At 43.5% G+C, this 12,453-nt stretch overlaps 1 protein-coding gene across 2 annotated transcripts in view; it reads right to left on the bottom strand.

The window, feature by feature from the left end:
* Window positions 1-10,465: 10,465 nt before the first annotated feature.
* The window catches only part of LOC117519806 (dedicator of cytokinesis protein 2-like), a 406,014-nt gene continuing 404,026 nt past the window's right edge, over window positions 10,466-12,453 (bottom strand). Inside the window, exon 51 of one of the 2 annotated variants that reach the window (XM_034181049.1) lies at window positions 10,466-10,912. In XM_034181049.1, the coding sequence (XP_034036940.1) occupies window positions 10,847-10,912 (66 nt within the window). In that variant the 3' untranslated portion in view covers window positions 10,466-10,846. The remainder of the gene's footprint in view (window positions 10,913-12,453) is intronic. The other variant, XM_034181050.1, reaches the window with a different exon arrangement.

Below are 12,453 nucleotides of genomic sequence, written 5' to 3'. Positions count from 1 at the left end.
TGACCACCATTTGCCTCATGCAGTGCAACACATCTCCGCATCATCCGTGAAGAGAACACCTCTCCAACATGCCAAACGCCAGCGAATGTGAGCATTTGCCCACTCAAGTCGGTTACGATGACAAACTGGAGTCAGGTCGAGACCCCGATGAGGACGACGAGCATGCAGATGAGCTTCCCTGAGATGGTTTCTGACAGTTTGTGCAGAAATTCTTTGGTTATGCAAACCGATTGTTTCAGCAGCTGTCCGAGTGGCTGGTCTCAGACGATCTTGGAGGTGAACATGCTGGATGTGGAGGTCCTGGGCTGGTGTGGTTACACGTGGTCTGAGGTTGTGAGGCTGGTTGGATGTACTGCCAAATTCTCTGAAACGACTTTGGAGACGGCTTATGGTAGAGACATGAACATTCAATACACGAGCAACAGCTCTGGTTGACATTCCTGCTGTCAGCATGCCAACTGCACGCTCCCTCAAATCTTGCGACATCTGTGGCATTGTGCTGTGTGATAAAACTGCACCTTTCAGAGTGGCCTTTTATTGTGGGCAGTCTAAGGCACACCTGTGCACTAATCATGGTGTCTAATCAGCATCTTGGTATGGCACACCTGTGAGGTGGGATGGATTATCTCAGCAAAGGAGAAGTGCTCACTATTACAGATTTAGACTGGTTTGTGAACAATATTTGAGAGAAATGGTGATATTGTGTATGTGGAAAAAGATTTAGATCTTTGAGTTCATCTCATACAAAATGGGAGCAAAACCAAAAGTGTTGCATTTATATTTTTGTTGAGTGCTGTCTGGAAACAATTTAGCATTTCAACCCCTGAGGGGTGTTGTGAAAGTGTAGGTACACGGACCCACAACAGGGGGCGCTAATGAACGGACAATGGAGGAAGTCAAATCACAAAGCTTTACTGTTGTGAACATGCACAACAAACACAACAGATTACAATTATAGCGGTAAGCCGAATTCCAATGGTGTCGTGTGGGCAGGCTCGACGATAGGAGACGTCTGTCCGAGTCGAACCGGAACCACCCGATTTCCTCTGCCACCGAACCCCGGGAATACTGGAGCCGCCAAGTCCCGACCTCCCAGGTGGCCACTGCCTCCGCTCGTCGGATCCGGTGCTGCTGGCAAGGAACAGAAACAGTCAGGTGTGGGTGCGGCCGCACCCAGCAACACACGGGGTGGAAACACCACCTCCACCTCTACTCAAAATAGTACTGTAGGATTGGAATGTGAGTACTTATCCTACTTCGTCCAATACGGTCTTCAGCTGACCTAAGCACAAACAACACAGTATTAATTCTCAGAATAATACAACTGGCTGAGTTCGTTACCTCCTTAGTAGAGCGATATCTCGGCAATGAGGTGGAGATGCCGTCCTGCTGATATACCTCCCTGGTGATTGATATCAGCTGTCTCAGGTGATGGGTGACAGCTGTCACCCTGGCTGCTCCTGTGAGGCGGCAGCGCCCTCCAATGTCTGGAGCCCGCACTCCAGACAGGGCGCCCTCTGGTGGTGGTGGGCCAGCAGTACCTCCTCTTCAGCGGCCCACACAACAAGGGGGAGAAATTCAAAGGATCAGATGCTATGACATTACATTCTGTAGATTTGAAAGTAATAAACAAGGAATCGTATGGATGTTAACATACGATTGGTCACAGGTAATCAAAAAAAAAAAAAAAAACAGAAATCACACATGCGTGCATAGCTAGTTAGCATGAGGGCGATGAAGGAACAAACAATATGTTATGTGTCGATGCGGGTTGAGGAGCGGACCTGCGTCTGACGGAACCCAGCGCTAAAATAACCAGAAAGCGGTTCCAATAACAAAAACAATTTATTTGTTTCACCCTCTGGTGCATAATAAAGTGTAGAAACTAAAACTGCGTCATTCTGGTGGAGTGAAGGCTGGCACGCTCTCCAGCGCCCAAAAGGATCGAAGCCCGGCGCTTCTGGACTCACTGTTACAGCCAAACACCCCCCAGGTGGACACGACAAACCGACTCTCTGCGAAGGATAGAAGAGGTGAGGTAAGTCAGCAGTTACAACTAATATCCTTCAAAAGACATACACTATCAGCAACACATTCAGGTCTGTATTTTAAGCTTTATGCAAATGAGCAGCTTCTCACAACAGGTGGAGGATCACTTGTCCGCACGCCACAGCAGTGAGAAGCAAGCTGCACAATTCTCATCACAATTCAAATATACTGCGTAACAAAATACCAAGTTACTATCAACAAGTAGTCAAACAATTAATCACCTCTGATGTGTGCTGACAGCATGTGTCCCTCACCCTTCCTGCTTCACAGGCTCGATGTGTTAAACCCAGGCGCGGTCCTCAGCGTCTCACAAACGAACATCACAAGGTCGAGTTCCCGGCAATTCTGCTTGAATCACACATGGCTTAAATGCAGAACGCCATCTAATTATCTGCTTCAGCTGAAAGTCTTTAAGGTTGCACGTGAGCACCATTCACAGGTGTTGCACATGATGTTGATGAGAGTGAAGGACTAGCACCTTCTCCACAGACAAATCAGTTTTCATGCCACCTGGAGAGCAAAGAAAAGAAAACACCAAAATGTCCAGCCACACCCCCCCAACACACAACAGTACCCTCCCGTTAACGGGAAGCCTCCCGGCGACCGAACAGACCAGGCCAGGCCGAGAACAGCACCTCCCTCCGGGGTCCTCGTCAGGAAGCAGACAGCACAACGCTCCCAAGGTCCACCACAGACAGCAGGACAGGGCACCGCAGCTGGAAGGCCGGCTGGCATCAACAAAAACCCCAAAACAGTCCCTAGTATAATCCAACACACAAGAAAAAACATAAAACCCACCCAAAACCTCCCCAGGGGACCGTCCCATCTAACCCCGGGAAGAAAAGAAAAACTCCCAAACGCAAAAACCCAACACAGCCCCACAAACACAATACAAACATAAATGCATAAAAGAAAAATAACAAACAACCCCCCCAGAACGACCTGCAGAGCCCAACCCCCCCCCAGAAGGCCTTTACCGCCGGTTCCAGGAGGAATAGCCAGAACCGGAATCCCACAAAGGTCCCCAGGTATACATGGAGCAAACGGCGCCCCCCAGAGGACCGTACCATCAAACCCCAGGAGGCACCCTCCCCACAACCCCGGAACCCCAGACCCGGCCACACCTGGCTAGTAGGCCCCACAAGTCCATTTCCCCCCCAGAGGACCGTCCCATCAACCCTGGAGGTGGAACCCGGAAGGAAACAAAACAAAATCGAAATCCAACCCCCGGAGGACTACCAGAAACAACCCCGGGCAAATAAAACAACCGTAAACCCTGTTACCTTCCCCGGCACCCCGAAAGACCCCAGGTCCCTCCCAGAGCCCCTCGGCGGCTCAATTTTGGCGAACGGCTCAAAACATTAAGCCGGGGAAGGGAACAGGAAAAACTAACCCAGCCCCAACCCCAAGGCACAGCGGAAAACCGGAAATACGTCCGGTGCCCCAACTCGACCATACCCCAGCCTCTCGGGAGGGGTGGAACTACCGAAATGGCAAACGGCAACAGATCGGCCCACCCCTCTGACTGAGGTATGTTTCCGCTGCACCACACCCCGGCAACACCAATGACGAACGGTACAAAGGCTCACCGAGGCTGGAGTGGAACCGGACCCTAACCAAACCAAGAAAAACGCCCCTAACAACCCCCCCCTAGGTGCAGAGGTCTTCTGAGAACGCTCAGCGTGACCAACCTGCACCACCCCACAACCCACAAGACAAACGGTCTTGGGGCAAGTGAGGTTGGGGTTAGGGATGTAGGGAAATAAAAAACAACAAAATAAAACGACCCAAAAACCCAAACAGAAAATACCTAAATACACATAAAAAATAACGAGCAAGTGAGCCCAGACGGGCTTCTAACTGCCTAACGTTCACTCCACCAGACACGCCTCTGACTCCCCAAACAAATTATAACCCCTACAAGTTTTTTTTGTGTGTGTGTGTGTGTGTGTGTGTGTTATTTTGCCTGTCCCAGAACACCTGGAGATACGTCACCATTATTTTTCTTGACGCTTATATGTCGGGGCAATACAGTGGTCTCTGCTCGTCCGAGCTGCATGGGCTCGTCAGCAAGAGGAGCCAGAGGTCCCGTCGGAGGAGCCTCAGTGGGGCGAAGAAGAGGCGGCCCAGATCTGTGTCGGGGAAAGCCCCGAGACGAAAAAACCCGCTCTGATGGCCGCCCTCTCTCGCGTCCATGCTCCTTCATCCGATCATCTAGACGAATCACCAACGATATTAGCTCATCTAAATCGTTTGGCTCATCACGGACTACCAGCTCGTCTTTTAATGACTCATTTAACTCATCTACAAACACTCCTCGTAAAGCTGCGGCATTCCAACCTGACTGAGCAGAAAAAATCCGGAAGTCTACGGAATACTCCGCCACACTCCGCCTCCCCTGCCTGAGATTCAGCAACCGTTGGGCAACGGTATTCGTTTTCACCAGATGGTCAACAACCAGTCGGAACTCCCGGGAGAAATCCTTAAAGGATCCTAACAATGGCGAGTTGTTACTCCACAACGCTGTGACCCAAGCTAAGGCGTCACCTCGGAGCAAATTTGTCACATATGAAACACGGCTCCCATCAGAAGAGAAGGAAGCCAGTCGCTGAGCAAAAACCAGAGACCATTGCATCAAAAACGAAGCACAGGCTTCAACGTCTCCCGCATAAGGCTCCGGATGAAAAATAATCGGTTCGGACGCCGAATCACTGGGTGACGGAGTTATCTGCACCGGTATCGATGGTGCCGCAGCTGGAGCAGCAGGAAGCGAAACGGCTTGCGCTACAACCTCCGTAACACGGGCGTCTGTTTGTTTAATTTGGTTTGCAAGAAGCTGTAATTGCTCCCATATTTTCTCCAAGTGTTCTTGAACTTTTTCGGCAAAAGGAACCGCCTCTGCCGCTGGGTCCATTATGGAATGGCCGGGAACTACTGTTATGTGTCGACGCGGGTTGAGGAGCGGACCTGCGTCTGACGGAACCCAGCGCTAAAATAACCAGAAAGCGGTTCCAATAACAAAAACAATTTATTTGTTTCACCCTCTGGTGCATAATAAAGTGTAGAAACTAAAACTGCGTCATTCTGGTGGAGTGAAGGCTGGCACGCTCTCCAGCGCCCAAAAGGATCGAAGCCCGGCACTTCTGGACTCAATGTTACAGCCAAACACCCCCCAGGTGGACACGACAAACCGACTCTCTGCGAAGGATAGAAGAGGTGAGGTAAGTCAGCAGTTACAACTAATATCCTTCAAAAGACACACACTATCAGCAACACATTCAGGTCTGTATTTTAAGCTTTATGCAAATGAGCAGCTTCTCACAACAGGTGGAGGATCACTTGTCCGCACGCCACAGCAGTGAGAAGCAAGCTGCACAATTCTCATCACAATTCAAATATACTGCGTAACAAAATACCAAGTTACTATCAACAAGTAGTCAAACCAAACAATTAATCACCTCTGATGTGTGCTGACAGCATGTGTCCCTCACCCTTCCTGCTTCACAGGCTCGATGTGTCAAACCCAGGCGCGGTCCTCAGCGTCTCACAAACGAACATCACAAGGTCGAGTTCCCGGCAATTCTGCTTGAATCACACATGGCTTAAATGCAGAACGCCATCTAATTATCTGCTTCAGCTGAAAGTCTTTAAGGTTGCACGTGAGCACCATTCACAGGTGCTGCACATGATGTTGATGAGAGTGAAGGACTCTTCAGCCAGCACCTTCTCCACAGACAAATCAGTTTTCATGCCACCTGGAGAGCAAAGAAAAGAAAAGAACACCAAAATGTCCAGCCACACCCCCCCAACACACAACACAATATTCATGATGACATTTCCCCAAGATAAGGATGTCCTCTTCTTTAAAAAGAGCTGTAATTTTGCAACATGCTACAAAAAACAACCTACATTATAAAGCTTGAAATTCACTAGAAACTAAATTTTTTGTTTTGTGAAATTTAAAAGGGCCTGTAGCTTTAATGTTTCCACATCTATGCACATATGTTATAGCTTTCACTGATCAGCGTTTTGATGAATCAGCAGACTTTCCAGAACTGACTTGTGATGTTGGATCAAAAGAACTCGATCAGTGTAGCCGCTTCATTTCCTTGGAGAATACACAGTATATCATTTAACTGAGCCACCAACCTAATCCTGTCTATTTTTAACCAAACCAAGAGATGTGCTTGAGTTCAGGGTCACGCAGCGATGGTTTAATCAAATCTCCAGACTGAAGTATTACAGTACAGAGCTTTGCAGATAAGTTTTAAACGATTGTCTGCAACTTTAAATTGGCTCTGGAGAATCCTAGTGGCCAATGTGGAACCAGCTAAATGGGAGTATTAATATGGGAGATGAGATAATGTCTTCATTGTTCTTAATTACCTTCTGTCTGTCTGAACTCCCACTCTGAAGAAAATGGAGAGAATATAACCACCACTGGGTAAATGTGAGCTATCCGTTCTCTCCTACAAATCATTAATATAGCCTTGATTTTCAATTATTTTTCTTGCAGAATGACATTTTGTCAATGCTTGTGACATATTAAATTTCTCTCTGCTCATTTTATTCTTCATATACAGACGGTCTGCTATTTTTTAATATCTTCATTAAAATATCAAAAAGTCAATGAAAAAGTAAGAGTTTCAGACAATTTCTTGCTCAGCGCACTTTATCACTTTGAGTGACTGATTCGGAGGTGTTAAGAAGGTGCATTGGTTCAGAGTGATTTTGAGATTCATCAGTGCTACTCAGAATTGTCCACCGCATGCATCACATGGAACAATCACAATGGATTCTATCACAGAAAAAAAACAAACAACAGTTATTATACATCACAAAGCTCTTACAAAGTGTGGCATGGGTTGGGGGGGGGATGGACAGCTGACTGTGATGAAAACACTATAGCATCAAATAAATTCCTGGACATTGACATGTACCCTCTAAAATGCAATGAGCAAAAAGATGAATAGCGGAAAAATGTATTAACCCTGTCACATTTGGTGAACTCTGATCACGCACTGAACTCTGGTGGATCCATAAATGTTACATTTGGCGATGGCTCCAAAAGCAACTCCATTCCCACAGAAGCCCATGTTAAAATCTCTATAGACAGTTTTCCCTGTACGATGGGTGAATTTTTTATAGGGCTTATCCGTTAAGCTATTTTGAGCCATAACGTTATGAATAATTAGGTGTGTAATTACTTTGATTGACAGCTAGTGTTCCAGGTTGAGGTCTCCACTAGCAGTGGCCACGAGTTGCTTTGGACCTGTGTTTGTCATTTTGGAGTGTTATTACAAACATCCAAAATAATATAGCTAACTGTGGGTTTAATTTATATTATAACTGCCAAGTGGTCTCTGTGTGCATGCATGCATATGGCTTTGATCACGGAAAAACTGGGAAGAACTGACATTTGCCGTTTGGTGTGTTTATGCATTTTGGGTCAAGGACAAACGTTGCGAAAATAGAAAGTTTATAGGACTTATATTTTTGGAGAAATTAGTGATTTTAGCTAACCAATAAACAATGGATGTTGTGCTGCAATGCAACATGGGAGTTCAGGTTTTGGGAGTTTTAAATGTTGTTGTGGTTCATCTTATTTTAACAGTGTTGTTAGTGTTATTGATTTACTGTTTTATTTATTTATTTTGTAGTTCAATTGGTTTAGTCAGCTACGTTAAGTGTCATGTTGCCCTTAGCATGAGTGAGTTAAGTGTGATGTTGCCGGTACCATAAGTGAATTTTGTATTGTGTTTGATGTCTTCCGCTACCGTCTCTGTTTGTGCATGTGTAAAAATAGAAGCACCTGCTTGCATCAGAAAGCGGTAAAGACAAAAAGTCCTCAATGCGTGTATGTGTATAACTTCGGTCACAGCCAAACTGTGGAGAGCTGACATTTGATGTTTGGTATGGTTCTGTATTTTAGGTCAAGAAAGCTGTGAAAATGGAACACTGACAGGACTAATATTTTTGGAGAAACTATGGATATTAGCTAAAATTGCTAATTACATTCTGGACAAACATGCCAGTCCAGCAGGGGGTGGGAGATCATCTTCATATTAATAGCGTGAGTGCGTGCATGATTTTATTTAGTAAGTTCAATGTAAGTACATAATATAATTGTAAATACATTAATAAAAATATATGAATGACACAAGAAAGGGAAAACACTTCTTTCCATTGTGGTCTATTTAAAAATCAAATGACAAAACAGAAGTAATAATAAAATAAAATAATAATACTGAAAATAATAATGCTGAAAATAATAATAATGTATGAGGTCTGTTAGAAAAGTATCGGACCTTTTCATTTCTTTCAAAAACCTGATGGATTTTAATCAAGTGTGCTTGCATGAGCCAACCTTGAACTTTCGTGCGCATGCGTGAATTTTTTTCACGCCTGTCAATTGCGTCATTTGCTTGTAAGCAGCCTTTGTGTGAGGATGGGTGTAGTCTCTCATTGTGTTTTCTTTGCAAGGAAATGGCGGAACGACTGTAGCAGCGCGACTGCATCCGGTCATTTCAGCATGTTGATGGCCGACCGGAGCATGGCTTGCTCTCCACCGTTGTACAGCCGTCTTTAAACCGGTTGTACCGCTCCTTAATCTGTGTGATGCCCATAGCATCGTCACCGAAAGCGGTCTGAATAATCCGAATGGTTTCCACCTGGCTGTCGCCCAGTTTCTGGCAAAATTTGATGCAGACGCGCTGCTCCAGTCATTCCGCCATTTCCTTGCAAGGAAAAAACGACGAGAGACTCCACCCATCCTCACACAAAGGCTGCTTACAAGCAAATGACGCAATCGACAGGCCTGAAAAAATTCACGCATGCGCACGAAGGTTCAAGGTTGGCTCATGCAAGCACAAATAATTCAAATCCATCAGGTTTTTGAAAAAATAAAAAGGTCTGATACTTTTCTAACACACCTCGTATATATAACAAGAACCTAAACAATTTATAAATAAAGGCAGTAAATTTACATAAATAGATTACATAATTAACACAAGAGTTGATTTCTTCGAAAAACTGTTGAGGTCTGGTTCTAAAAACATTCTGGAACCACACGTCTTTCCAACTCATTATAGAAACTTTGCATAATTTATTATCACCCTTGAAAAATGTCAGCTACCTATTTTATAAACACTACCCAATCTAGAGACCATGGATCCCCACAGGCAACATGCCAGTTGTTCTTACTGGCCTTTCCAATGCCTCAAGTATTGTGAGTACTGTGCTCAAGTATTGTCATGGAGTGAAATTTTAGTCTCATTTAATTTTTATGTTGGCAGAGTTATTAATAGCTATCAATAGTGTGATGACATTATCTTCACTGATTGTGCCTGTTGTGGTCTGCCTGCTGTCTGTATCGTTAGTTGTAGTGTTTTTCTGTTTTGCACACTTTTGCCGTTTTTGAGTTCCACTTAAGTTTTCAGCCTTTCTTCTTTGGTTTTGTACTCTGCTACTTTGTGGTTCCCCTTTTAGTTTGGTAATTATTTATGGTGTGTTTTAGGTTCTACTCAACCCAGAGGACTTATATATAGTGGTTTGTTTCAGTCTGTCTGTCCATGTGAGTTTGTAGGTGTGGCTCTGTCACTTGGTGTTCCTTCACAGGTGTATTCCATTGTAATCACCTGTCTCTCGTCTTCTTGTTACATGTCACTGTTTAGTTTTCCACTATTCCCCCTTATCTGCTGGATTATTTTGACTCCTTATTTTAGTTCCTGCTGTTTGGTGAATTTGCTCCCATGTCCTTTAATTCCAAGTGTGTTTAGTTATCAGCTTGTCGATTCCTCTTTCCAGCTTCCCCATTTGTTGGACTGGACTTCAGTGTGTGGCAAAAAAAAAAAACAACAAAAAAACAAAAACATTTTTTCCTTTACATCCTGTGGGGTCACTGCAGTGTTGGATTCAACTAGATACAAAACACAACAGTGCCATGGTAACCAAGACAATATGTTGGTTATATATGTTAATACCCACACTCAAGCCACCCACTATGAAAACTAATACGCAATCAGCAAAAAATATGCATTAATCAAACACCCAAACTAAAGTTGCCTGTTGGCCTTAACTAGCAAGCTAACTACAAGATAGGAGCATGTTTGGACCATTCATCCCACACAGGACACACTGGTTTTGCCTATGCTCCAATTTTTTTTATTTTTTTTTTTACCCATTCAAAGTTGTTTCATTAGTTAGGTGGAGTAAGGCAACTTGTAGAATTTGACCTTCAAGGCTGTTCTTCAGAAAACGTAAGAATGACATCACGCCGGGCTTGTCCAGTATACATATCGCCATAGCAATCCTTTGCTGAACTTACTATACACAGTATATCAGTAGGTGGTGTATTCTTTTCCTGAATACATTCTTGTGTGTGTGTGTGTGTGTGTATAAAGGACAGCGTAACCTCCACAGTTTTTTTTATTTTTATTCATCATTAATTTCATAAAGCTGCATCAATGGTGAAAAGCACATAAGAAGCTTTTTAATCAACAAACCGCCAGGATGGTTTGTGTTTGTTCATTCTTGCAGAAAGAGAGTTGATTTGAAAGCTGAAAGGTGGTATTTAGATTCCCTGAGAATCACTTAAATTACCTGTTTAAAATGTCACTCAACAGGCACAGCATTTATTGACAGAGTAAAATCAATTACTTTATGGCAACAGGAGAGCATGAGTGAGTGTGTGAGTGACAATATTTGACTACATTTGATGTTTATGTGAACTTGTTTGTCTGTTTCTGAAAATGCATATGAAGTCAGTCAAACCAATAAGGAGTTCAACCGATGGATTTCAGAAGTGATTTCCAGTGTCCTTAGCAGCATCTCCAGTCTTCAAATCCTCAGGTTTGGAACTCTGCTGAAAAACACAACAACAGAACTTCTAATGAAAACTGTCTCACCGGGTTTTAGGCATAATATAAAGTTTTCATAAGTGTGTCGTGTCCTTAATACAGCACTACAACTGGCACCATATACAACCCCTGGCAAAAATTATGGAATCACCGGCCTCGGAGGATGTTCATTCAGTTGTTTAATTTTGTAGAAAAAAAGCAGATCACTGACATGACACAAAACTAAAGTCATTTCAAATGGCAACTTTCTGGCTTTAAGAAACACTATAAGAAATCAGGAAAAAAAATTGTGGCAGTCAGTAACGGTTACTTTTTTAGAACAAGCAGAGGGAAAAAAAAAAAGGAATCACTCAATTCTGAGGAATAAATTATGGAATCATGAAAAACAAAAGAACGCTCCAACACATCACTAGTATTTTGCTGCACCACCTCTGGCTTTTATAACAGCTTGCAGTCTCTGAGTGACAAACAAACAGTACTCTTCATCAATCTGGCTCCAACTTTCTCTGATTGCTGTTGCCAGATCAGCTTTGCAGGTTGGAGCCTTGTCATGGACCATTTTCTTCAACTTCCACCAAAGATTTTCAATTGGATTAAGATCCGGACTATTGACCCTATGTGTCTTTTTGCAAGGAATGTTTTCACAGTTTTTGCTCTATGGCAAGATGCATTATCATCTTGAAAAATGATTTCATCATCCCCAAACATCCTTTCAATTGATGGGATAAGAAAAGTGTCCAAAATATCAACGTAAACTTGTGTATTTATTGAGGATGTAATGACAGCCATCTCCCCAGTGCCTTTACCTGACATGCAGCCTCATATCATCAATGACTGTGGAAATTTAAATGTTCTCTTCAGGCAGTCATCTTTATAAATCTCATTGGAACGGCACCAAACAAAAGTTCCAGCATCATCACCTTGCCCAATGCAGATTTGAGATTCATCACTGAATATGACTTTCATCCAGTCCATGATTGCTTTTCCTTAGCCCATTGTAACCTTGTTTTTTTCTGTTTAGGTGTTAATGATGGCTTTCGTTTAGCTTTTCTGTATGTAAATCCCATTTCCTTTAGGCGGTTTCTTACAGTTCGGTCACAGATGTTGACTCCAGTTTCCTCCCATTCGTTCCTCATTTGTTTTGTTGTGCATTTTCAATTTTTGAGACATATTGCTTTAAGTTTTCTGTCTTGACGCTTTGATGTCTTCCTTGGTCTACCAGTATGTTTGCCTTTAACAACCTTCCCATGTTGTTTGTATTTGGTCCAGAGTTTAGACACAGCTGACTTTGAACAACCAACTGTCAGGGATTTGGCAGGGTCAGGGCACTGAGCCCTTGTTTTCCTCCTTTCTGTTGCTTCTGGTCTGCTTCAGCTTTGATTTATTAATATTTGTTTTCTTTGGGATTTATTCGGTTATGTTTTTCTTGTTACTTTGTTTCTTGTTATTCTGTTGCCATCATCCAGTTCTGTTCTAGTTTTGTTCTGTCAAATTATGTTTGTATTACTGATCATTAGATCATCATCTGTGGATTTTTTCATTTGTG

The sequence above is a fragment of the Thalassophryne amazonica genome, chromosome 11 (genome assembly GCF_902500255.1).
Source record: "Thalassophryne amazonica chromosome 11, fThaAma1.1, whole genome shotgun sequence".
NCBI lineage: Eukaryota > Metazoa > Chordata > Actinopteri > Batrachoidiformes > Batrachoididae > Thalassophryne > Thalassophryne amazonica.
Note: the sequence above shows the minus strand (reverse complement) of the source record. Positions and strands in the feature narration are given on the sequence as shown.